The following is a 27,948-nucleotide window of genomic DNA, read 5'->3' as shown; positions in this document are numbered from 1 at the left end:
CCAATCAGCCCTGCTAAATTACCTTCTGAGTGAGCAGTCCTTCCATAACTAGCTGAATTGTCTGATTCCATATTTTCATTTATTCTATGTATTTTTATTCTATGTATTATATGTATTGTCTGATTCTAAATTTCATTTATTCTATTATTTTTTTGCTAGATTGTACTATATATTGATCGCAACTATACTCTACCCGACCTTGCATTACTGAACTGTGTTTGCCTTTTTTACATTGTATTTGCATTATGTTTGCTTGTTATTGCATTTTGCTGTTTCCGTACTCGTTACTTCTTTCATTGCAGGTTTCCTTTATTCATTGTACAAACAACTTATTATCCCCCCCCCCCTATGTAATGCCCGTTCTCGGACCCTTAGGATCAATAAATGAAAAAAATGAAATGAAAATGAAATTTATTGTGTCTATATGTACAGTTTTGGAGGCCTAAAACGGCGTTTTACCTGCCTATTTTCGGCGCCTAAAACGCTCGTGTTTAGTACCTAAAAATCCGGCCTCTACTGATAACTACCTATCAGTCATCAGAGATCGGCAGAACTTACATATACTTACCAGGACTTAAGTATTTACGTTAAACCGGGTTAAAACAAACACTGACAGGGTCCCTTACGTATTCGCCTATAACGGCTAAAAAAGCGAAAGCCATCTTCTTCTTCTCAGTAGATGTACTGATCCTCGCGCGTACCTGCCCGGAGAGCTTTCTGCACCGATAACATGGTTTTGCACTGCCTGAAGGATCGGAGGCATTGCAAGCTTTCTAAACCTCACTTGGTTTTGCATTGCCTCTGTTATCGGCCCATGTTTGAATAAGCGACGATGTCATGTTATGACGTGATCTGTCGCGTCATGATGACGTCATATGGTGACGTCATCACGTGATGATTTTTTTTTGCTTCACTCGTGTTGATGCCGCCGACGCGGGGCGCCGCTGATGCCACCCACCGACGGTCAACTTCCACGCCTGTTGAGGCACAATAAAAAAATATTAAAGAAAGGATATGACCCCTTCCCTACAACTAAGTATAAGGGGAAGGATTAGAGTCCTTCCCGTTATCGTCATTCATTTTGCGTATTTGGGTATTCGTCATTTTGCGCATTAGCGAAATACCCATTATGCGTCCGCAAGGTAATACGCGCACATGCGCAGCTGCCCACTTTGTTGGTGCTGCTGCTGGTGATTATGGCTGAGCGCTTTGTAATGGGTGGACCTTTAAAGGCCAACTCCGGCGATTTTTTGGCCATGTCAAAGTAATGGTGCTTTTATGTTCCTGAGACGCTCCTGTCACGGGCCCGATAGCAGAAATACTCGACAAATTGGAGAATAATTTTAAATAAGCAAAAGAGCGCAACACTGAAACAGAAACCCAACCAAGTGTACTGTCTACGTATGACGTAGACGTTGTTACGAACGAACCGGAAGTCGTGCGAGGCATACCGGTCACGCCGGCGCGGAGTATGAAAACTGTGACAGCCGGGACGAGCAGGCGCACAGTGGAGAGGTGAGCACGCCGCACATCAGCTAATGTCTGCGACTGACAGTGTCTCGGCCAGCACAGCAGACGCTCGCTGTAGCGGCCGAAGTTAGCGGTGCCCTCGGTTGCGTCACTTCCGCCGCCTTCCCAATACTGACGTCACAGACGCAATGTTGCCAATAATTGTGGGAAGCCAGGAGGGCGTTTGCAATCTTTAAAATTCATTTGCAAACAATCTGCGCATGTCTCAAGCCTGTAATTTGGCATAAATGACTGAAACGTGCAAAGGAACGTACCCAGCGAATTTCATTGAGATCCATCGACCTCGAAAAATCGCCGGAGTTGGCCTTTAAACCACCCACTAGTTGCGTAGATCGCATGGTGTGACGCCAGTGTGACACCCTTCTTTCGCGCAAAATTACACGTGTTAACAAGCACGCAGCACAAACACTGAGATGTACGCACTCGCAGATCATCGCGTCAAATAAAATGTCCAATCCTGATGTTCCGTCGAAAACCGGTCACTGCAAATGGCCCTGTTAGACACAACGCGCGCCAATGTTTTCGCAAACAAGATGCATCGTTATTCACACACCACACACAGTATTGTCAGTTTCAACGTCCCCAAAGGTGAACCGGTATTGTCGCTGCCTTTCAACGCACACTACATGCCACAGTAAACGCGGCACATTTTCGAAGACGATGCCGCTGTTCCTCGCACAGACCACCACGTGGGTTCTGTAGCAAATTTTTCGTCACGCACTCCACGAAACATGTATATGTTCTTTGACACATACCATAAATAATCTTGGAACCGAAAGATGAGGGAAAAGGTTAAAAAAAAAAAAAAACGTGCGCCAAACACCGTGCGACTGTACCACGTTGGGAATGTTTTGCCAACCACCGCCGTTGCACGTGCGCCGAAAGGTCACGTGACCTGACGTCACGGGGCGTGAGTGACGTAGGCCGGTAGAAAGGACCATATAGAGGAGGCTACGAAAGGACAGAAATAAATCGCGGGGAAAGTAAGGACTTTCTGCCGTAAAGGGCCGAGAGCTGGGCTGTGATTTTCTTTTCGCTTTTTTTCTATTGTAAGATCGATTTAATCGAAGTAGACAAGGAATTGTACGTACGTACGTACGTGCGGTTTCAACTCGCGGTCTTCGTTTCTTTGCGCTGCCCCAGCTAACTCTAGCCAGAGTTTAAAAATACTTCGACGCATTCTACGACGACGCGAACAAATGCATGTTGCTGGCTATTGCATGGAGTAAGTCACTATTTTTTTTATTTCTCCTTAATTGCCTAATCAGTCATGCTTAGTGAGCTAACTTTTGAAGCAATGAAGCTGGACGAAAAATTCCAATGAGAAAGTTGTAGATCGGTTTCCAAAACCACGGCCGCTCGATGAAGAGCGGCCGTGCCAAAACGTACGATTACAAACGTTCTATCTATTAAGTACGCGTATTATTGCGATAGCAATTATATTTACAGTCTCGGCTGGTTTTTGCCGCCGCCGTCATGCACCGTATATGTATATGTATGTATGTATGTATGTATGTATGTATGTATGTATATATATATATATATATATATATATATATATATATATATATAATGTCCCAAAGAAAAGTAAATTAGAAAAATGCTTCCGCAGCGCGGAATCGAACCAGCGACCTCTCTCCGCAGCGTGTTACGCTAACCGCTACACCACAAAGCGCAAATCCTTCAGGTAGCTAACGGCTGGCAGGACTCGGAGACGGCAGGCGCTTATAAGCGTTTCTCCATTACCAGCGAGATGACGCGAGGAGCGCAACGGGCGCATTTAAAAGTCCTCGGCCAGCTCGCTCACTTCTTCTAATATTTGCGCAGGGAGAGCCTTGCCCTTCCGCTGTCTGCTCGCGCGGTAGTTGCTGCCGGGGAGCAGATGTTTTTGCAGCGTAGCAGCGCGTCCACCACGGGCCGCTTTTCTTGCTATCGCATTCATTGCTTCGCCCTTGCGGCGAAACTGTGACTTTTTAGTGTTTTCTGCTTACTACACATGCCCACAAAATGCGAAAAAGAAAATTGCGTAGCGCGCACCGAGTCGCGCAAGGCTGGTCATTCACACGCCGATGCAGGAAATGTTCACGTGATCACATTGTAAATCACGAGTATTGGCTAGGTATCGATCGGGTTCAATTGGGAATCGCTTGGCAATCACAGCATCAAGTAGCTTAATAAAAATATCTTCTAATTTGCATATTCGAGGCTTGGTCTCGATTAGCTTGTATCCCAATAATAATATATAATAATATATTAAATAATAATAATATCTGCGCGCGTTTAACGTCCCAAAACCACGATATGATTATGAGAGACGCCGTAGTGGAGGGCTCCGGAAATTTCGACCACCTGGGGTCTTAGGCGGGTGCAGGGTTCCACATCAGGGGGGCAAAGGTTCATCGCAGCGCCCCCCCCCCCCCACTAAGTCAATGTATGGGGCAGATTTTGCGACCCCCCCCCCTTTAGGTGACTAGAAGTGTCAATGTAGGGGGCAGATTTTGCGCCCCCCCTGTGCGCATGCCTAATCTTAACTATAGCTTAATTGACCTAATTTGAATATTCTAGGCTTGATCGCGATTAACTTGCATCCCAAGTCAACCTAGGCTTCATTAGATGATTAGTCTAATTAGCACTCAGCCCTAATTAGCCTTAATAAAGCTCAGCTCGGCTCATCTTGCCGAGCTCGGCATGACGGGGCACACCAGAATATCAGCTCGGCTTGATTAGGGATAATTAGGCATTTACTTAATTAGTTTAATTGTACTTAGCTAATTCTGCATTAAAAAGTGCAACTATGCTTAATTAAGCTTGGCTATGATTAACTTGGCTTAAAGGAGTACTGACACAATTTTGAGGCACCCCAAAAGGGACATTTCTCGTTTCCATGTTGTGCACTATCAACGCTCTCCACACACCGAAGCCAGACGTATAAAATATTTTACTTCGATTTTAAAGCTTCCGTCACCTAGCATCTCAAAGCCAGCCCCACCACAATGGATATTACAACGAGTCAACACAGTTCACTGGGCTTGCGAAATCTGCGTCCTGCATGCAGCCTAAATCGTAGAAATCGCTGTCAGAGCCTCTTGATGACAGTTCACTCGTCGTTGTTTATGTGAACCATGCACGACTGAAAACAAAGTGACAGCTGTTGCTAGTGTATCGATAGTTGCAGTCTTCCCGTGATGTCAGACTTGTGTGGACACGTCACTGTGAAGCCCAGAGTCGGCGATGCTGACATAATTGAAAACAGATGAATAAAAGCATTGGCGTAACCTGGTGACGCTGGGTAAGCATCATTTTCAATTTTGCATGTATATATATACACACACATACAATCCCAAACACGAACACGCATAAAGGTTAGTTGACCCCCCCGAAAAAAACCTCTGGCTACAACCCTGAATGAAAGCGTCTAGCGCCGCCTTGCTAGAGAAGGTAAAGCCGATGATTGGATATTACTACTTCTCCTACTTGTTCATGTGAAAAACCAAATAATCCAATCTGCCACCTTGCAAAGCTCTCAATAAACCATGAATGTCCATTAGATATCCATAGCATTCTATGGATACGCAATGGACATTCGTGATTTACTGGGAGCCCAAAGGTCACGATACAAAAACTTTATCTTGCTCATGTTGCACAGGCTGCCACTTCAGTGGAGCGTGAATACTAGACATATAGTGAACAGTAATCCAGGTTTCGACGATAACACGTCTGGTCGGGAAAATTCATGGCGGGGAATAACAAACGCCGACCAATCGTTCAAACAATGACATTTTGTCCCCACTACGAGGTCCTTGTTCACAACCTGTTGTGAACATGGCCCCTGTAGAGGATTGAAACGTCTTTTACCCCGCCACAATGGTCTAGTGGCTATGGTGCTCAGATGCTGACCCGCAGGTCGCTGGATCGAATCCCGGCCACGGCGGCCGCATTTTCAATGGAGGCGAAAATACCGTGTGCTTAGACTTAGTTAAAGAACCTCAGGTGGTCGAAATTTCCGGAGCCCTCCACTATGGCATCTCAATCATATCTTTGTTTAGGGACGTTAAATCACAACAATTATTATTATTATTATTATTATGAAACGTCTTTTACTATTTCAACATTTGGCTGGCATTTGTTATTTCCCACCATAATGGAAAGTACAGGAGAAAATTTTGGTCAACCGTGCACGGGATTCTCCGATGGCGATCTTAAAACCATTGCGTTACACAGATCACGCCAGCATTTACGTGTTCATGGTGTCACTAGAGCAGACAACTTAACAGTGCTTAACAATTTACTAATGCATCTAAACCTATTTCACTTTAGCACTGCCTTGAAAAAAACACCCAACTGGTCGAAATTTAACTCTGCACACTCATCAGGGCATCCATCACGATGTTTAGCTTTTCCTGCTGTTGTTAACACATTTTTCTTTACATTTTTGCAATTGTTTTCTTGTGTGTGCAGCATGCAATTGAATTTTATTTCATGTTGCTTCTGTTAAACAGTGAAGCCAGTTATTGCTGCCGGAACATCAATAATGTCCGTGCCTGCGTGGAATGCGCAGCACAGTCACAACGTAAGCTGTAGGAACAGGCTACTAAGAGCCCGTTGTAAACTGTTTTAGGGACAGCTACCTTAAGTGCAGAGCACAGAGTGTAGTGTTGCAAAGTACCCCCTACCAGTGACATAAATCATGGGGGGGTCAAGGGGGTCATGACCCCCCTGGTATTCAGTGTTCCCTCTTGCGATTTTATCTTTCAAACATCATATTTGAATTGCTTGACAGTTAAGTATAGCGCAATGTACGTAAGATCAACCCTGAAATGTGAAGCCCTCCCAGTGAGCAGAAACGAAGTACAAGAGTGAAAGCTGCTTTTCATTTCAAAAGGTGCTGTAGAGCTCATGCTTTCTGAAATGCTACGGGTTACTTCTGATATGCCAAAAATGTTTATTATGCTGGGCTTCGAAGCATAATAAAGAACCTTAAGGAAGTAAATAAAAAATCCACGATCATCTACCGTTATGTGTCTATGTAGACGATTTCACGGAACCCACTGACAAAGAAGTATGAATGCAATTTCTCGAATATAATTGCTATTTGTCAAAAAATCACTGGTGAAAATAAACATGCTTTACAAGAAAGATTAGGGGGCTAAATCATGAGAGGCTAACAGCTATACGCGATGGAGAATGGACCTGAAGTTACAGAACAACTGTAGCTTTAAGCATTATAACAAAAAATAAAAGCGAGCTAACACTTTCATTTGATGGTTTAACCCGGATTACATATTAGCTAAAAATATGCTAGAGCCTATATTTAAGAGTTACACCTGGAAACTAACTTTACCAACTATTAGCTGCTCAGGCCCATGCTCGTTCTTTTTGTTTGAAAACACGATTTCCATCCATATATAATTAAAAACAAAGCCTATATTTATGAAAAACAAAACGGCCACCATGGCACCAAGAGGTGTGCCCCCCCATGAGATTTTTCTAGATCTACGCCACTGCCCACTATGCATATCCAAGGCAACATGTGCACCTACACAGCTGCACACTTTGTTGATCACTGTGGCTTACGATGACGAATTATAGTTGAGCCCTTTTCAATAGATGGGCAGCCTTAAACCACCCATTCGTTATGAAAATTCACATGGTACGATTCTACGGTATTGCCACGCAACATATGCGTAACTGCTAAACTGCTAACTCCTAACGCGACATTATGCTTCTATTGGGTCATTTTCCGAAGGAGTTTCAAGCACTGGTGGGGTGCTGTGCTAGAATAACTGCCAACCACAGAGAATGCTTGGGTTTGGTTCCAGCTTCAGCCCTGGTTTCCTTTCTCACAATGCACGTAAAAGAGAACCACAAAAAAGAAAAACAGATTGCGCATAAAGCTTCGGCATATTTATTTATACCCAAAAAATGCGCTTTTACACGGCTGAGTGCATGGCAGCAATGACTAGGGCGTTGCACTTTACAAGGTTAAAAACACCCAAACATTGCACTATAAGAAAAAAAAAAATTTCAACACACCAGCCGACAGAACAAGTAGATGGCATCTTTAAACAAAAACACCCTCGTAAGAGATGGTATACAACACACATACACATTACATTATACACTCGTATCCAGGCCTTCCCCCGCCACCAGACGGGCAAGCCATTTGCATCAGTATGCATATTATATATATTTGATTCTATCTCACTTAAGAAAGTCGCACGCCACTGAGACAAACAAAAAAAAGATCATATTTACATACCAATTTACATGATCACAGGCTCTCGGCATTTAAATAATACCAGCACCAATACAAACACGCGTATCACGTTCGAAGTACAGTCCAACGCACAGATGACACCACTCGCAGGGCTTGTCAAAACACAACATTGCATGTAAAGCACCACAAGTTTGAAGTAAAAGCATAGTCTTTGCACGCACACACAAAAAAGGCGGTAAATGAGTGTACTGGCGGCTCCTTGCCTCTTTAAAACACCTATGCGTAGACCCATCGAAGGAGTGAATACATATCCCCCTCACGATTAATACGTACACCAGTCTGTTGTTGCTATGTCCAACGATATATGTTGACTTAGTTATTAGTAATAACCAGTTCCCTTAGTTGCTACTTGCAGGTGGACAATGCACTCCCAACATTCTTTTTTGACACTAATGAGAGATAGGGCCAATGGCTATCACTGAGCAGTTGCTATAAGCCAATCGATGATGAAGGCTGGCAAAGTACTGTGCAAACGTTAAAGATGCTATTTCGTAGCAATAGTCGAAACTATGACAGAAGTGGGTCTTTTGTTCATCGATATTCCAAACTGTTCGTAGCCTTTGCAAGCTCGGTGGCATACTTCCCGAAGGAACTTCGACTGTACTGCGTATTCTGGTTTTATGGGCCCATGCATCAACTGTTCAAGTTTCACTTTGCAGGCATTGCAAGTGATGATTTCCATACGCCTTCAATTTCCAAGCTTTTGGTGCAGAGAGAATGAACCTTCTCCTGAAGTGCAAACACACTGTTCGTATAATGGCAGCTTCTAAATGAAGCAGTGGAAACTACGAATGTGTATTCTGAAATTCTTGCTTGCTTTATGCAGGAAGGGGGCTTGCAACTAGGAGCACAGTGTACGAAGATGCCGGTTCCAGCATAATCGCCAACATTGGGATATGAAGGAGAACCGAAATTAGAGGACCCTGGGATGCAGTGCAAGGAGCCTTTTTTCTGTGCTGCTTGCATTCACAATAATGGACTCAATAGCTTAATTACAAAAAACTGTACTGTGACACAGGGACAAGGCCACGTGAATTACAGAATGCAACTGTCGCAATAGGCATTCTGCCACACAAACTGCCACTTGCGTTTGTTAGGCGAGTGGACCTCTTCTCTTTTTTACCGCAAGCTGTCCGACGACATGCGAGACAACACTAAGCAGTGGTCAGTGTGAAAAACCTTGGACTGTAATTACATCGGGAAAGCTGTCGAAGTGCTTATCGCACATTAAACATTCACATCACAAGCTGGTACAAGCTTAGTGAATAAGCGTGCAGCCTAATGCTTTAAGTTTTTTTCTTCTGGCAACTGAAAAGCAGTACAAGCTGCGTTCTCATACAAGCAGTACAAGCTGCAAAAAGTGTGGCACGGTGAACAGTGCAACTGTTAGATACTGGGTTGCGGACATATCCATCACCAGAATCCATTCCCGTGATGTTTCCCCGAGGCTCAAGGAAAGACTGGACCTGGAAGATGTGCCACACTCTGTGAACTACGGAAACAGTAGTGATTTCCTGATCTTATCCAAAGGACAAGCATCACTGTGTTTGAGAGGTCATGAAAGAAGCCACAAGAGTGACAACTGTCTAGCGGAGTGATGTGCCGGACCCAAGCAACGCTCCCTCTGGTGAACGTACGAGCCTGTCGGCCGTCGAAATAGGCGCAAGACCACTTGCACTGAAGTGGACAAACAGTGGAACAGCCTGAAAGACTTGCAGTGCGGGCCCAACTACAACATGTGAATGCTAAGTGACAAGTGTGAACTTGCCAGGAACAGCACAAGGCTCCCGTGAAACAGCAGCTCAAAAGCTCCACAATGCCACACCTGATGCCGAGACTAGGAACACCAAACAGTGGCGAGCAGTCCTGGGAAAGCCGGAAAACTCCGCCCTCGATTAGACTTTTACGGCATGCAGCAGAGGAACTGTGATTTTTGCAGCAGCAAACATAGGGTCGGCACACGAAAGTCACAGGAACTAAGGGTGTGGCTCATGTACTATGGACACCGAAATGTGGCCTGTGCATTCCTCAAACGGTGGATTGTTAGAACATTCGGTTTATATGAGTGAAAACTGCACAAATTGGAAACTCCGATGATGCTCTGACTGGCACGAATTTGTCCCAAGCCCTAGTGATGTTCTTACGAAGGACAGGTTGGCTAAGGACCTATACTACAATTTAATTGTCAATTTATTGAAACGCGTTACATGCAGGAATGTCTTGCTGCGACAGCTGCTAGAATAGGTGTAATGAAAGGAATGAATTCGTGGTATTGATGAATTTAGAAAATCTTTGAAACAGAAATTGATTTAACAATTCAGACCTTTGGCTTGTATAGAATTCTGCAAGATATATAAAGGAAGCAGTGGGTGTGCAAGTCTGCACAAAGAAGATGCGCTTCAGATTTCTGTAAACTCCGACTGCCAGACAGTATGCAAAAGGGCATGCTCATAGGTTAGTGTGCAATTAAATGCATGGTATAACATTGTATCTTTTAGTGTCCCTTTGGATGTGAAGTGCACGAGTTGTCATTCAGTGCTTCCTGCACTTCGTGCAAGGCCTTTAAAGGTCTGTATGAAGAACGCGGCTTTTTGAGCTTGTCATGAAACTTCTCCAGGTATGACCAGAAATCAACACATGGTAGAACAGTGCCTAAAGCAGCGAGGCACTGGCATTGCCTCCCAACCTTTATGCCTAGACCAAGGTGTCCTCCTGCGATAGTTGTGTTGCTTATATAAAAGTGCGCATTGTTAAATTGTGGCTGTTGCAACAATGTCTTTTATAACATTTTCTCTTAAAGTTAGGTGTCGTTTGTGAACGTGTTTTACTTTGGTAGTTCTTTCTGGAACTTTTTTTACGTCGTTCCAAGCAATGTGTCGTTTTGAGCATCTTAGTGTGCCGATAAATGTGAACTGAGCAATTATGAATAGTCCGTACTGCTTTCATATTGTATCAAGCTTGATAATAAACAATGAAATGAGATGCTGCAACAAAAAGCTGGTTCAGGAAAGAGATTTTGCACGATCGATTCCTGGGTCATAAATTTCTTTCGTTTGCAAGTTTTTGTCTGACAAGCAGCAAAAATGACAAAGAAAAGATACACTGGGCAATTTTAGGTCAATTAAAATTAGGCATATGTTGACATTGTAGAAATCAGGTGTCAATAAATCTCACTGCTCCAACAACTAGCAAATAAAAATAATTAAGCCCAATTTTTAGGCTACGCATGCTGCAAGGTTGTGATGGAATACCATGAAGTCTACTTAGGTCAAGGTTCATTCAATTCACATGAACTTCATGAACTTGTTCAGGAGGGGCTCGACGCCACAGAAATTACGGTCCACATTAGAGAGGAGCAGGCCACAATACACCAGTTCTGCAAGAGAAACGAACTCGACGGAACTAACTCGTCAAGTGCAGGGAAATTCAAATGGTGCCGAAATTCTCTCTCCTCTTTTAGCATTGACAGAAGGCCTTGCGAACGAGCTTTAAGCTACCAACAAACTTCTAAAGTTGTACATAGAAGAAGGGTGGGGAGAATCTTGGAGTACACACTGGCGTATGGTGAAGCATTAGAACTAGACAAGGCGGATGCAACTCTGGCGTACAGGTCAAAGAAGCCGTGGTCCCACACTGCGTGCTACAGTGCTCCAAGCTGGCTCAGCCAAAACTAATTAAAGCACAGCCAGCATTGCAACACTCGCAATTTTACACCACACTTGCTCAGCTTGCCAATATGGAGATAGTTACTGGCGCGTGGAAGTGTAGAAACAAAAAGAAACATTGCGACAGTTGTGCGTGCAAACAAGCTCCAGCATCAGATTTCTGCAAGAATTAGCAGACATAGGTGAGAACATCCGACATGCCAGCCAAAGCTGCTTTCAAGGTCTACATGCAGTAGACCCAATGTTTGCAACACCAAGTCTACAAAGAAATATAATGTAATAAGGAGTAGGTACTGCTCTTTGCTTGGTAAAACAAAAAGGTGTAAGTGACATCAGTTGGCAAGAAATTCCTCAAGATGATGGTCTGTCTGCCTATGGCGTCACTGCAAGAGCTATGTTAAATTACAAATTCCTATTTAATAGACTTGCATAACATGGGGGCATAAAGGAACTGTTCCCTGCGGGCTTCCTAACAAACCATTTTATGCGGAGGTTATGGCCAATGTTGGGAATGAGAAAGACTAGCACTGCAGACTGAAAACAATAAAACATGCACTTTTATTACAGTACCGTAGATAATAAAAGATGCCTTGTTCAATAGGAATCAAGGAACATAATCTCTACAGTGTCCTGTATATTATGTGTATGCAGCTGCTCGCAGCAGTGTCTGCAAGCCGCTGTTCCATTGTCGCAATGTAACAGCAACAGCCGAGACCTTAGAGACCAAAAAGCATTGCGAAACACCCAGCTTTAAAAAAAACAAAGAAAGTTTGTGTGTGGCAGTCAAGGGCACATCTCGAGACTGTCAAACCTCGTATGACGAGTCAATAATTAAAAATCAGTTAAAAACAAATGTGCCCCTGAACAAAGCCGGGCGTGTCGCACAGTCGCCAGAGGAGCAACACCCATCACATCATAAACTGCTCACAGACTGTGGCAGCCACCTCGGTCATGCGGCAACCCAGACCTCGTGGCTGTGGCAAATGTTGTGTCGATGTTGGCGAGGGAAGTAGTCGCATTCGTAGAACGGCGTGGCGGTTTACGAATGCGACCGCGAATGTCGAATAACCGCCTCGCGTAGGAAAACGTCAAGACGCCCACGGTGTCTGCATGTGGGTCCATCAGCTGGGTGTGGCGGCGGTCCTTGGACGCAATGCGCGGGGAGACACCGACTTCTTGTGCAGCTCGCGGGTGGCCGACCGCTTCTGTCGCGGAACTGCAGGCCGAACGGGCGGCTTGACGGTGCAGTTTGCGGTCAGCCGACGGAAGATGGCATTGGACACCCATATGGACGGAGAGAAGAGCTTGAGGGGAATGCTGAAAGAGTACAACAGGTGTTAACTTATGGTTATACCAAGACAGGAAACAGAACACAGAGTAAACGCATACTCCCTGTAACTGTAAAAAAGTTGCATAGTATCAAGCACATTCACATCATGCGAAGACTAAAGGCTCGTTCACACTTGTGACTAGCATCAGTCGCGCAATTAACTTAGTCACAAAGTGACTGGTCGAACATGTTTGCAAATGGCCGCTTTGGTCACAAGGCAACTGTTGTGGCTCTGTTGCGTGACTGCAGTCACAAAACTCTGAACCAATCGGATGCACAGGAAAATGACATGTTATTTTACAGTGCAGTGACAATGCCAGCAGACATGAATTCTCCGTGGTGGTGGGTATAAGCCACACGCAGGTGCAAACATCGGTCGTTTTGAGTGTCTTTTTGGTTGCCAGTTGCAAATGGACGTGTGATTGATGCTAGTCGCAGGTGTGAATGAGCCTTTGCTGTCATCTATCTCGGATTCTTTTAAGCCACGTGCCCGGTACTCAGGTGCAAATGTGCAACTGGGAATCTAACCGGTGTTAAACGGGATCAACTGGTCCCAGCAGTGGAAGTAACTGGTTCCAGTTACAAGCGAACTGGAAACCAACCGGTACCATGACCAGTTGTACTGAAAGTAACTGGACCCACTTGGGATGCAACTGGAACCTTAACCAGCTCTACTGAAAGCAAGTGGTTCCAGTAGAAGTACCAATTCGTACTTTGACCAGTTGCATGGTGGGAGCCAGCTGGTACCAGATGGTGTGCAATACCATGACTATTGTTACTTCATGGTCCTACGACTGTTTGCAAACTCGAAAGAAAAATATTTTTAGCCAGACATACGGTGCAACATTTGAACAGCCCCGCCACGGTGGTCTAGTGGTTATGGCGCTCGACTGCTGACCCGAAGGTCGCGGGATCGAGTCCCGGCCGCGGAGGCTGCATTTTCGATGGAGGCGAAAATGTTTGAGGCCCGTGTACTTAGATTTAGGTGCACGTTAAAGAACCCCAGGTGGTCGAAATTTCCGGAGCCCTCCACTACGGCGTCTCTCATAATCATATCGTGGTTTTGGGACGTTAAACCCCAGATATTATTATTATTAACATTTGAACAAATGGGTTTCACCCAAGAACATATGTCCTGCTCCCAAAAGTCTGGATTGTGTACTTAATGTTCAGATCAACAGCGGCTTGCACACTATCAGGGTGATACAGCGTTTTCAACAGGAGATTAACTAGCGAGTTTTTTTCAGAAAGGAAATGCACGAATGCCAGACGACAACTATTGCTGTGTGACAGAAAAGAACCCCAGAGGGCAACTAACTGTTTCAGAGTGCGAGGGACATGCATGACAAACACTATAGTCGGATACAACTTTAGAAGACAGTGGCATTTCCTCCTCAAAGGCGGATGAACACAAGCCTGCACCAATGGGCACGCACTTGGGATTGATGTCATGAGCGGGATGGCCGGTGGCTCCGCCTTCGGAGAACATCGGTGCGTGCATGAGCGGCACTATTTCTTTAGTCGCGGAGGCGATCGGCTGCCGCACTTCGGTCGTCTATGCGGGGCCTCTCCTGCCTTCTAAAATTGTATCCGACTATAGCTACTATCACCACGTGTGATGTGCTGCTAGTGGCAAAACTGTGGCACCAACTGTTGTCAGCGAGAATTTTTCCTCGTCGTTGCGTTGCTACAAAGCAGCAATTATACCCTTAGACAAACATCAAACTAGTCAACAGCCCCTCCTCTCAAGATAAGGGAACAGAGGCACTGTGCCATATGTCCTGGCTTGCCTGTGAAAACCGATGACAGCACTACAAGTACAGAGAATCGAACCCTTGCTACAGCCAATGTAAATAACCAAAATGGTTATCTTGACAAAGAACATGATATGAATAGAAGGTTGCTACGGTAGGAGACCCTGAAACTGGCACACTCTCTAGAGATAAACCTAAACCAGTTTGCTCTACAAAGTGCATATGTTTGTAGAGAAATAGATAGGGCTAGTTCATGTTGATTTTAGAGTGCATGCAGACTTAATAGAGCCACACTAAGGGAACAGAAGGAAATGCAGGCGAACAGCACGCTTCATCTTCTTCGCCTACGATAATGCTAGCTCCTTGGATGACGTTTAAATAGGAATGTCTTACTCCAAAATCAAGCTTCTGTTAGTAAACACAGGCATGCACGTTTAATCTCGAAAAATCCGTGACACTCTGGCTATTTCAGTCGGAGGTATTTATGTCAACCCTGCAAATCAGTGTAAAAGCCAAGCAGGCATGCGCTGCATGTACAGTAAGGATTGAAACACGACATCACTTTTTTTTTTAGTCTAACGACTGCTACGAGGAATTGCTCGTCATAACCGTGTCATGTTGCTGCAAATCTGTCCACTAAAGGTAGCAATGTTGGCACTGATGGAAGTGTCCAAGCAAAAATGACACTACGAGTAAAATTGCCCTGTGTTACCTTGTGAAATGTTCCTTTGTACTCCGGCCGGCAGACAGAATATTGAAAGGAGAGTGTAAAAACGCAAGAGCTTGGGGCGGAAGCCTTATCAGAGCACACAAGCCTGCTGCGTTCACAAGGATGGCGAGCATACCCAAAAGGCTTGATTTTTAATTAAAGCAAGGGACACTAAAGGCAAATAACAATTTATGTCAGAGTGAAAGCTCAATGTATGACAACTCCTAAAACAGCAATATTATCAACAGCAGTGCCCTACTTACCGAGAAATTAAGCTAAATGTATCACATGATGAGCGCCACGAGTGGGACATTTTCGAAGTGATCCCAATGACTTATGAGAGTCTGCCTACAATACATCACTAATAATCAAACTAGCAGCAATAAAAAAAGAACCTTCCGTGCATCAAAAGACGCATTAAAATGCTGTTTGTTCGTATCCGTTTGATTCATGGAAAAAAGAACCTCTGTGGCGTTGCCATGGGGAATGGCGCGCGTGGTTCAAAGGTTCCGTTTTCGCCGAACTGCGCTTCGCCCGGCGCCCTGCTTCGCTCACGCAGTCACGTCTCAGTGATAGTTTCGGGATTGCGTACTGCCGCGTGTGTTTTGCGCGCTCGTGGAAGTCGCTCTGACAGAAAGTTCGACAAAATGCCGCATGCAACGACGCCGGCACTACGAACCCTCAGCAGCATACCGCGTTCATCGGGGCTCAAGTCGCTGAATTGAAGCCCAGCGTCGCGAGCCAATGTCTCGTTGTCAAGCTCTCTGTCCATATCCATTGCGGCGACTGCGGCAAGCTTCGATGGCCATTGTTGCTGCTGTGGGTCCCGCTACTTTCACTCTGCTGCTACTAGTGTCAGCGGCCGCGCAGTAAAAGCGGGCAACGTTGGGCACGGCAGCAGTGACGTATGAAAGTGATTTCAGGCGGGTGATTTGAAGTGCGCTAACGCGATGTGGACCACTAAAACGCAATTTTATTTCAAGATAAGCACTTCCTTGGCATAAAAGTAGCACTACGAGGTTTCTGGACCGCTATTTCAACAATCAACGTCGACTTAATATTTGCCTTTAGTGTCCCTTTAAAGCATGCACGGTAGTGACAACCCTAAACAATTGCATACACAAAACTTTGTGTAGCCTCTACCGTATGAAGTGTTCCTGTGTATGGGTGATGCAGCGCTGAAACACAAAGACAAGTTCCATTCCACTGTCCCTTTGTACTCTGGCTGGTGGACAGAAGAACGCAAAGAGAGTACAAAAGACTGCGTAAGCTTGGGGCTGAAGCCATATTAGGGTACACGAACCTGCTGGGTATGTAAGGACGGAGAGCAGACCCAACAGGCTCCCGTTCCACGCATGCGCCGTGGTGACAATGCCATGGCGTACATAAAGCGATGCATGCCCCATTCTGCTTATGAATGTACGAAACGTAGGAGTGGATATTCGCACTCCCTAGATGGGACGTTAAAGGGGGCCTAGAAACAGTCGCTGTAAATGTGCGTAAAAGGTGTAACGTCCGCAAATCTTTAAAAAGCAGTCTGCTTACCTGACCGTTCCAATGACGGGCGTCACTACGGAGGCGCTCAGGATGCACAGCGGGAACAGGAGTGAGAAGCATGAGCCACTCATGAAGTAGGACTCGAACAAGGACGTGATAAACGCCAGCGGGAGTCCGAACCCGATGAAGTACGGCCAATTTTCCTCGATGAACGAGAGCCTCCGGTGCAGCTCCCAGCCGCGGCTGAACCAGGTGTACTCGAAGGCGTAGAGCGAGTACAGCATGCTCAGGTGAACCAGGCTGGTCAGTTCGTTGACCCATGGGATGGTTTTGGGCAAGGCGCCGAAGAACAAAGATTGGAACAGGAACAGTGTCTGAACCAGAACACTGAACAAAACGTCTGAAAGGATGCGGCTCAGACTGGGCAGGAACCTCTGGCGACCGCCGGTGGTGTAACGGAACGCTATGTCCGCAATGTCCTGGAACCAGAGGCTGTTCACCACTTTGCTCAGCAGGAACAGTGGTAGCACCCAGAGGGCCTGAAAGGTGCACACGAGCAGAGGTCGCAACCAGCTCCAGATTGTGTTGGCCGGTGATACCTGGCTGTGCCCGAAGAGCAAGACTATTAGAGACAGAACGGCGGGAAGAAGAATGTAGTCGAAGGCGAGTAAGCTACAAATGAAGACGCCACCGTTCAGCGTACAGCACTGCAACATACGGTACAGTAGCAGCGGCTCTTCGCGCCTAGTCCGTTGCGGGGTTGAGGGGGATGGAGCCGGAGCATTCTGCAGCTGCTCTTCAACCGTCGACGAAGAAGCTCCCAAGGTTAGACTAGCCTGCATGACTGCGGCCCTGCGTAGCGCCAGCGTTGTTGTGGGTTGCGCATCTGCGGCTTTCTGGGCAGCGCTCTTCTTCTGCTCGGCTTGCAGGGTTAGGATTACACCTATGCCCATGACGGAATCGTAAACACCGCGCACGAAAGCCGCTAGACCGCGCTTGAAGTCCTCCATCACTCACAACTCTCCTTCTCCGCTTGCTGTGTGTGTCTCCCGTGTGCGACGTGACTCGAGGAGGGAAAAAAGAATAACACTTGCTTGTTTCCTCGCTCAGCTGACTCGTGTAAAATATCCGGCGAGGCGTACTTCGTTGTCACGCGGAAAATCGGGCAGTTACGATCGTCCTTAGCTTGCACATTCTCACGTAGCCAGTCACACGTACCGGGTTGCAGTGGACAAAATAAATACGCAATTTCACGGGATCAAAAAGCAGCACGCACGATCACAGTCACACTTGCAACACACACACACATACACACGCCACTCGGTTACCAGGGTCTGCACATTGCTTTGTCTATGTTGCCTTTCTTATAACCATGCTTATAACCCTTATAGGTGGCGCTTTAATACACGTTTTATTTCTGTAAGCGTTATCTCTGTTTGTCTCTTTTATCTTTACACATATCTCGATATCTCCGCGCAGTCAGTGCTTTCGGCATTTATTTTTTGTCTTGCCTGACGCGACCTTCATACTGGAACCGAAACTGATAAGAGAGGCAAGTGTTTATCAGTTAGTTTGGCGATTTCCGATAAGTTCGACGTTCTATCGACCGTGAAGCGCTTCTTGAACGTGTGCTTAATTGTAGAAGGAATTTAAGCAAAATGAGTTGTCGATTTATTGTAACGTTGCTAATTGTTCTGTTGATGCTGCAGGCCAGCGAACAGAGAAACGTACTCGTTATTCTGGGTAAGTACTCAACGCGCAGGCGCAATTAATGCTTTGTGATTGATTGCCGATTGTAAGATTACGCCCCCAGCTACAGCGCTTTGATTGCTACTGATCTACGATTCTGAGATAATTGTGTTACGCTAGAAATCCGAGCCTTCCAGCCTGACGAACATTTCGGCTTCGTGCTGATACTTCCTTCATCTATAATTACAAGCACAGTGCGGTTTAATGGAATTATTCTTTCAATATTATGCCACCGTTTTGTGTGCACATATATGCTTATCAAACATGACGGTATATGACAAACTCACTCACGTGAGAAAACACCGGCGGATGAAATCTCAATGCGCAGCGGACGAAAAATGAATGAATTGAGGCGCATATACATTTCGGTCCGACGCAGTCCCGTCCCTTCATGTTCTTTACTCCTAATCATTCGTCGCGTCGCCAGCTGCACGAACGGACGAAAAAAAAAAAAAAGTCATATCATAAGGGATTGTTTGAGGCTTAGGACTACCACGTGCCCAATCCCACTCGTGGGAGTCGGTTTCCCCTAGGGTACAAAATAATCTGTTCGTGTGTTCACTTGCAAGTGCAATGGCAGATGGCGACGCCACCGTGTATTTCCCGCACTAGCTCGCCGTGATCGTAGCCTCCGTGATTCCACGCGCATCTTTCACAGGCGGAATCACGAGTGCCTTGACGACGTCTGGTTGGGTGCAGTTGATTAATTGCTTATTGCTAAAAAAAGACCTTACGCCGTTAATAGAAGCAAAAAAAAAATTAAACATGACAATCTAATGCTTCGAAATCGGTCACGTCACACTGACGTCATGACGTTTATGCTTTTGGCGCGAAATTTGGAAAATAGAAAATTCGCCGGTTTTTTTTTCTCCTCTCAGATCGCAAAATTAAGTACGATTCCGAAAAGATAATTCAATATACACTAAACCATGTCAGGCCAAAGCGATGGATTTTGTGGTATCTCTTTCGTGTCCCTTTGGGATGAAAGCACGTGCGCTTTCAATAGGACTGCACAAGTGCTCAAGTGTTCAGACGCTTTTCAAGAGTACTATATGAGTAAGAAGTGTTCAGACACTTTGCCGATACAACATCTGAACACTTGTGCACATAGGGAGGAGGCATTTTGTATATATGTTTCCTGCACACATACCAATCAAAAGAATGTACAGAATTTAATAGTCATGCAAGGGACCTTCACCATATAATTCATGCCTTTGTTGGCCCACGTGGTCCAATATGCTGAACAAAATGCCAAAAACATGCCGAAACATTCCTGCGAACTATGCCATACTCGTTTGCCCACATGACACTTCCACCTGTCTTCCAGCCGATGATGGAGGATTCGAGACGGGTGTCTACAACAACACAGTCTGCAAGACGCCAAATCTCGTCAAGCTTGCTCGACAGGGCGTCGTGTTCGAAAAGGCCTTCACCGCTGTGAGCAGTTGCTCGCCCAGCCGGTCGTGCCTGCTCACCGGTCTTCCGACACACCAAAATGGCATGTATGGTCTCCACCAAGGCGTGCATGCCTTCCAGTCATTCCAGGAGGTCAAGTCTCTGCCCTTGCTTTTGTCTCAACGCGGCATTCGAACTGGTGAGAACGGTGCGGATGTCCTTGTGAAACATAGCAACAGCAGCAAATTTAGCGCAACCTCAACACTTCCTTACTGAGAACTATGTTTTTTTTTCAAACTCATGAAGTATTTTGCATGCTTACAGGTGCCTTTACCATGCAGATCACACTTTACAGTCTAAGTAATTAAATCTAACACTTGCCCCTACTACTTGCCCACCTTGTCAAGCAAAAATAAGCAAACTTGCTTTTGCTGGCATGTCTCTTGAGTGATTACATCACACCTCCCCCTTCAAGTTATAAATTTACACTAGTCTGGATGACTGTATGTTGCACCATTCTGTATAGAAGTGACATGGTAACATTGTGGCTGCCGTATGTATTGCATGTCACCCACTGTGATCACCCTTTCTTTTTTCACTTCTTTCGTTACAGGCATTATTGGCAAAAAACATGTAGGTCCTGAAGAGGTGTACCCTTTCGACTTTGCATACACCGAAGAAAACAACTCTATTCTACAAGTCGGACGAAACATCACGAAGATTAAACATCTTGTACGAAAGTTCCTTTCCACCAATGACTCTAGGTAAAAAAAAAACATGTCAGAACCAGGGGCGTAGGCAGAAATTTTTTTCGGGGGGGGCACCGCCTTGATCTGTAGTGGGGACGAGCAGGCAGATGTGGTCGAGTGTCATTTTCTGCTCTGTATGCTATGGCAAAAAAAAATTTCGGGGGGGGGGGGGGGCACGGGCTCGGTGTGCCCTAACGTGGCTACGCCCCTGGTCAGAACCCTCGGATATAGGGGTGTGAAAATTTTCAGAACCTTCGATATAAAACGAAGTCATTGATATTCAGTTTTGAAATTCACAACATGAAATTTTTTAAAACCTGTTGGTGCTTTTATAGCAGTAGGTATGATGTACGCTTATAGAATCTTGAGGGCGAGAGAGAGAGAGATTCTTGCAAGTGAAATATCATTAGTTTTTTTTTGCGAACTTTTATTGCATTGTTATTCACGCACCCACCAAGACTCGATTCAGGAAAGTGACTACAAATAATCAAAAGCGCTTGATAGCACTAGTGTGGGCACGCATTTTAATGCACGCCCTTCTCACATAGCATTGTTGCATCTGTCTTGACCCAGTCTTTAGCACACATCAATTAGGTGCTTTCACTATTTGTAAAGAATGAGACCAATTCAAGATACTCATTGCCTGAAACTGTATTGTAGTTTATAGCAGGTAATCCCAACTTAAGAAACAGTAATTGTAATTAAAAAACAAAAACAAAGCAGAAGCATGTGTGTGAGCCAGTTATCACTGGCCCTACCGAACAATAAGCTTGTCCTCTCAGATATGCGACCAATTTATGACCAGGTACAGTCGAACCCGGATAGATTTAATCTGAGGAAAATAAGAAAAACTTCTATGTATTAGATAATTCGATACATAAAATATTTGACACACCAAAAATTTTTTCAAGGGCACTTTACAGCTGTTTGACAGACACAATATTTCGTTGTCTGTGGGTTTCATATATACAGGTTCGACTGCATCTAATTTTGGTGCCGTTGCGTGTTGGATAATGGTGTCGAGGCTTATTGACGGAGTGAGCATGCGCGAGGAGTTGCTTGACATCCGTGTAAAACACTCATCCAGATGATTAAAAAACACTTCAGTCGATAGTTGGTGCATGGTCCCGTTGTTTTGCGTCTTCGCTTTGTCTCCGCTACTCGCGCTGTAGGGGTAACGTGCTGAAATGCGACTTTTCAGGCCATTTTTCCTCTACGTTGCTTTCCACGACCCACACCGGTGTGGGCACACCCACCCGCAGTACGGTGTGTTCTGCGAAAAGTTTGGCGATGGCTCCCCGGGCATGGGTCGGATACCCGACTGGACGCCACAGCATTACGACCCCGGTCAAGTTGTCGTGCCCTCGTTTGTTCCAGACACGCGCGCAGCGCGAGAGGACATTGCAGCTCAATACACAACTGTTGGCCGATTGGACCAAGGCAAGAATATTTACTGCAGTGTTTTAAAAGATTATAGAGTCTCAGTTACTACATAACAATTTTAGAAAGTAACCAAATTGTAAAACTGTAGTTCTTGAAATGGGTTACTTGGAATGGGTATGTGGATATTACTGGTGTGAGAAATCAACATGTGCAATTGACCACTTTTTTAAAAATTCGTTAAATTTATTAATTATTCCTTTATGACAAATGGTTGCAGCATGTTCTGCCTGTATATGCATGTATGTATTTGAAATTTCCCAACCTTTGAGAATTTTCGTTCTAAACCTTCACACAGTTCACAGTATTTGTGATGTCTTTTAATTGGAGAATTAGAGACCTGTAGCTCGAGTAATTTACTTGAAACTTATAGGCTTTTGCCACCTTTTTGACAACTTTTGCAGAATTACTGAATTAGTCAAGTGGCCTTCACATACTTGACCATTCAGCAAGTGCACAAGCTCATGCATAATCTCTACTCCATTGCATCCATAGCTTGCAATGTATCACAAAGGTATGAGCATTAATTAAAACAGCACGCTATATAATGTAATCATGATGCAAGTTTGACTTATTATTACGCAGGTGCAACTTGCTGCATTTCTGCAGATAGCAATAATGCCAGAGTGTTATCTCATGTATGCAGGAGTAGGCCTTGTGTTGGCAGAGTTGGAGGCTGCTGGCTTCAGTCATAACACTCTAGTTATCTACTCTTCTGACAATGGAATTCCGTTTCCCAACGGACGGACCAACTTCTACGAGCCCGGCATCCAGGAACCCATGATAGTTCGCAACCCGGAAAAACCAGGGTCTGCTGGCATGGTACGACTTTCATGCTCTAGAACAGACTCGTTGTCGATGCAATTGAAGTGTTGTGGCTGTCATCCTTGAAACTTTGTGATCCGGTTGAAGAAAGATGCTCTCGGGAGAACGAATAAACTGCGCTTAGCGGCTTCATTGCTTGTAGTCTACTTCATCGCACGGCCTATAGCAAAAAGTAGTCATACTAGAGTATAATTTCACACTCACAGAAGTGGAGCTAGTGCTAACTTCTCATGAAATCAAGTTGCAGCAATTAAGTAGCGAATGAGAAGGAGGGGAACTAACTGGGAGGACGACTTTTTATGGGCACAACCATATGAACAGATCATGAAACCAAAAAGAGCATGGGGGGAGTTATTTGTGCCTCAGCGAACTGGTGCAGTTATACGAGTAAAGGAAATGAAAATGGATTAAAACTGAACTTGCCGATGGTGGGAGACGAACCCACAACCTCCGCATTATGCGTGCATTACACAGCCAGTTATGCTACGGCAGCGGCGGCTTCCTTGTCTACTTTCCTGGGTATTCATGTACAGTACTGTCGGATTTCAATGCGAAAAATTATGTCCAAGTAATGCACGCACTTTCGTTTCCATGATCTACAGTTGGGGTCATATCGGCGTAGTTTTGACTCGACACGACGCAGTTAATGCGAGAGATTGCTCATTGCAGTCGTTACACAAACAAAAATGTTGTGTTTCAATCTGCAGGTACTATACTTATGTGTAATCCCATGAGTGTCAGCAGCAGCAATTAAACGGGGTATTCAAAGTGCATAGGTTTGGGCATGTTGAAAATCTATTTTACTATTTTAGCACACGAACACAGCACTATGTCTGTATCGTTATTTTGTTCTCTGTTTAGTTAACAAGTGCGCTAAAATAGTAAAATAGACTATTCAAGTTGTGTAGTATCCTAAGCCAAGGTCTTTGTATCACAATAATGAAGCCTTTCCCTCACATTGTGATACTTTCGTTCTTCAATGTTCCGCAGCATTCAGATGCACTGGTCAGCCTCCTCGACATTGTGCCCACCGTGCTCGAGTGGTTCTCCATCCCCGTTCCACAGTACACCATCTTCAAGAAGCCGGTCACGTTCACGGGCTCTTCGCTGCTGCCACTGCTCGCTCCACAAAAACCGGCAATGGCACGAGATTTCGTCTATGCGAGCCACAACCTCCACGAGATCACCATGTACTACCCCTCAAGGATGATCCGCACCCCGAACATGAAGCTCATCCACAACCTCAACCACAAGATGCCGTTCCCGATAGACCAGGACTTCTACGTCTCACCGACATTTCAGGACTTGCTGAACCGGACGGAGCGTGGAGAACCACTCCACTGGAGCAAGACGCTCGACGGTTACTACTACAGGGATGAGTGGGAACTGTACGATTTGGATAAGGACCCGAATGAGCTGTCCAATGTCGCGGGCAATGAGACCTATGCCACTGTTCTGTCTCAACTCAAGCAGCTGCTCTTCAAGTGGCAGCAAACGACGAACGACCCCTGGATCTGCGCGCCGCATTCGGTTCTAGAAGACTCGGGCTCGTACAAACAGGACCCCAGGTGTCTTCCTCTCCTAAATGAACGGGGACCGACGACTGGCCAGAACGTGTGATTAGAGCATGGTGGGAATGGAAAGACTGTGAATTATGGTGACAGATTCAAGCATCCTTTTCGTTATGCAAGTACGACTTATAATTTTAAATCACGTTTAAGAGTCACAAAAAATCGGTATGTCGTGCAGCCTAGAGGAAGAGCCTTCTTGATGCTGCACTATGGAGTCGTTCTGTTTGCTACACATAGTCTGATGCTTTTATGGGTGCCATAATTAGTGCTCAAAATTAGAGTAGGTATATTATTACCCATCTCCACTCTACTCTATGCACATTACGAAGTAAAAGGAGTTGACGCTGAGAAGCAATAGTGGCAATAGTGGGACCATGTCGAGCCGTGGCACATGCGGGTGGCATGCACGCATGCGCAGCGAACCATCTTCTGTGAACACTAACCACTGTTATGCTCAGCTACCACTGTTTGCAGCATGTGTTGCATGTACGACTTCGTAGTTGCTGCAGATAGAAAAACTGACAAAAAATTGCTTCACACTGTTTTCTGCGTTACCACTCCGTGATTGGACACTCTGACCGGTAAGCTTTCTGTTGCACTAAAGAAAACAGGCACCACAAAAACTGGTTGTCAGTTCCTTTGAAACCAATTGCTCGGACAGACGAATAGCAGTTGCAGGTGTGTGCAAACAGAACATGCAACAATTAGCCATTCATCCCTTTTTCGATAACGTACACCATGCAAAACGATTAAAGCTGACAGCTGAGTCTAACAGTAGTCCAGTGTACTGCGTACAGAACTGTTTTTCCGCTATGCGCAACACTTATGAACTAGAGACTGCATTTGTGTTGCCAGTCGTTTTTATCTGTTGGCACTTATCACTGTAGTGGTGTACACTGTTCGTCTGCACTCCTTATCACAGTAGTCATTTGCACTAGTTGCAGAATAGTAGTGCTGCATGCACAGTATCATACTTGGTTGGACATCGCTGTGCATTTCAGGTGACCAAAGAAAATTTCAATTGCTTAAAAAACAATTGTCACACAAAAGCATGCATAAGACGATACCGTGTTCATAGCTTATGCATTGCATAATATATTTCCTTTTAATACCCTACACTATTGTCTCATCTCTAATCCAGCTGTATATTTCTTCACGCTGCACCAATCACTTTGTTCCATTATAATAAGTATTCTGCTTCCAATATGCAGCGTGCATAGTCAAATGTGAACTACTGTTAGCTTACAGACATTAACATTTTACATCACCGTGAAAGCTATTGTACAACATTAGGCTGCTTGACAGCCGACATAACCTTGGTCTATACGACTAGCTTTCTTGTTCAAACATCAACACTAGGCACAGTGTATTTGGAGAGCTAGCTCTGTTGTCTTGCCAGGGACACCTGGCGTTCTGCACTAAAGTACAATCTCCGACAAACATAAGTAGAGCATGAGGTAGGCTGAACAAAATGAATGTCAAATTTAGAAAAGATGAACAAATGACAGTACTTTCTGACTGCTTCTTGAGTTTCGTTTAGAGGAATAACAAAGTTTCTCCTTTTCAAATAGGAAAGTGTTAAAAGTAAAATCTAGCTACAGGCATAGAGAAAAATTTCAACTGACGTTTTAAGCCTTATTAAGACTCAATACAATACCTTTGCAAAATGTCAAGCGTCTCTTATTTTAGTCTGCAGCAAGACGAACCTCAAATGACAATTTTCTTTGGCCAGTGCTCTTCCTGGATTGTCTTTAGTATATCATACAAAGTGATGAATGCATAGTTATCCACGTATACTACAGGTATATGCACATATGCATAATTTGCGCATGCACATGATAAATTTTATATATGCATGTCCTATTTCAAACACCTTTAACCAAAATGCCTTTTATCAAACACCAAATAACAATTTGAGCTACACATATGGTAGTTGAAAATACAAAGAACCAAAAGCACACATGCAAAAATTGTGGTCATATTTACAGTAAGTAGCGGAGGCGGGATGAAAACAAAAGTGCATTCCAGGTTAGGTTCAGGGATATTTGCACCACCATACCATGGACTTGTTCTCATTTGATTTGTCCATGACGGTACATGCAGTGCACGCTGACACATTAGGCTGCTTGATAGCCGACACAACCACTTCACTGTCAAGACAGCAGCCACAAAGTGGCCAGCATAGGAGATCCAAAAATGTAAGTCCATGCATGTTCATTTATCAATTTGAGGAATTTTAATATTTCTAAGTTTCATAACTTAACCGACACAAATGGACAAGCCTTTTTTTTTCCGCAGCTCCGGCAAGTGCCACTATTGCACAGGTGGCCGCCGCTGCGATTGGTGCTGTTGCCGCCGCCGCAGTCGTTTGTTCCCTTCGAACACTGTTCCACAGGGACTTCTCCTCTCTCAACTCAAAAAGAAAAAAAAAATGTTCTTCGCTTCCCAAAAGTTCCACATTCGGCTGTTCGTTCTTCGACCGCGGATGTCACCACACGACACACGTCTTCTCCGTTGGTGCATTCTTGACGACTCGCTGCCTCCACACGACATTTTGCGAAATAAGCAGCACTCTCCCAAGCCGGAACAACGTGGTGGTCTCGCAACTGGCCAACAATTTACTTCAAGTGTTCCCCAGACACTCTCATGCCTAACCTCAGCGCACCTCTGAGAAAAGAAAGAAAGACCTTCCTGGGTTGTGACTACGTAGACAATACCTCACCGAGTCGGGGCATGCATGGTAATGGTACATCCGAAAGCACAACTTCGTGCAAGTGTGCTCAGGTTTAAAGAAAAAAAGAAAGAAAAGAAGGATAGAGGAGCTGGGGATAGGCATAGGTGCGAGTACCTCCGGGGCTAACCGTTGACCCGAGAAAAAAAAACTTATCTAAGACTAGCTGAACCTCCAACCTGCGAGCGATCGGCTGAGTCGATCGAGCGACGGGAGGTTAACATTCATAGCGACGCTATAACCGTCAAAGGAGGAACTGGGAGTGGCGGCTGTGTATTCTTCTAGAAAGCTTGTCTACTGCGGACAGTCGAGCGAGCGAAGGAAGGAACTGGTCGTGCTAGAAAAAAGTGTGACGAGGCGCCACCAACGTGGTGGGCGTGTGAAAAAGCGCATTAAGAGGCGGCGGCGGTGCGTGGAGGGAAGAAACGTCGCTAAAGCATGCGCGAGAATGCGCTTCGTAGTTAGCGTGCTTGTAGACAGAATGGCAAAGAGTGAGAGAGCTAGTCCTTTCTAGAAAAAAAAAAGAAATTTGAAAAGGTGCTAGGAAATGTTTAAAAAAGAGGAGAAGGAAAGAGTCCCATCCGTCATAGGGGTGGTGGTGGTGGCGGCGACGGTGCCATGTTCATAACGTTGTTCAGCAGTTGCTTTCTCTCACGATCTTGCGAAAGAACAATTTCCAACAGTGCTCAAATTTCTGAAAGAGATGAGAAAAAAGGTTGACACACG

General features: G+C 45.1%; 3 protein-coding genes across 4 annotated transcripts in view; 1 reads left to right on the top strand and 2 right to left on the bottom strand.

The window, feature by feature from the left end:
- Nucleotides 1-7,410: 7,410 nt before the first annotated feature.
- Nucleotides 7,411-18,135, bottom strand: LOC119400170 (etoposide-induced protein 2.4 homolog). The gene is made up of 2 exons (XM_037667158.2): nt 16,811-18,135; nt 7,411-12,789 (listed from the first exon to the last, which is right to left on the bottom strand). The coding sequence occupies exons 1-2, from the start codon at nt 17,770-17,772 to the stop codon at nt 12,594-12,596; spliced, it is 1,158 nt and encodes a 385-aa protein (XP_037523086.1). The 5' UTR covers nt 17,773-18,135; the 3' UTR covers nt 7,411-12,593.
- A 216-nt stretch (nt 18,136-18,351) lies between these two features.
- On the top strand, nt 18,352-24,568 carry LOC119400169 (N-sulphoglucosamine sulphohydrolase). Its single transcript, XM_037667157.2, has 6 exons — nt 18,352-18,505; nt 19,839-20,105; nt 20,520-20,670; nt 21,857-22,095; nt 22,742-22,917; nt 23,911-24,568. The coding sequence occupies exons 1-6, from the start codon at nt 18,421-18,423 to the stop codon at nt 24,538-24,540; spliced, it is 1,548 nt and encodes a 515-aa protein (XP_037523085.1). The 5' UTR covers nt 18,352-18,420; the 3' UTR covers nt 24,541-24,568.
- Nucleotides 24,569-26,708: 2,140 nt separating this feature from the next.
- Nucleotides 26,709-27,948, bottom strand: part of LOC119400168 ((E3-independent) E2 ubiquitin-conjugating enzyme) — a 43,033-nt gene continuing 41,793 nt past the window's right edge. For both annotated transcript variants that reach the window (XM_037667156.2, XM_037667155.2), the window contains exon 25: nt 26,709-27,916. The gene's annotated coding sequence lies outside the window, so the exon portion shown is untranslated. The remainder of the gene's footprint in view (nt 27,917-27,948) is intronic.

The sequence above is a fragment of the Rhipicephalus sanguineus genome, chromosome 7 (genome assembly GCF_013339695.2).
Source record: "Rhipicephalus sanguineus isolate Rsan-2018 chromosome 7, BIME_Rsan_1.4, whole genome shotgun sequence".
In the NCBI taxonomy this organism is placed as follows: Eukaryota; Metazoa; Arthropoda; class Arachnida; order Ixodida; family Ixodidae; genus Rhipicephalus; species Rhipicephalus sanguineus.
Note: the sequence above shows the minus strand (reverse complement) of the source record. Positions and strands in the feature narration are given on the sequence as shown.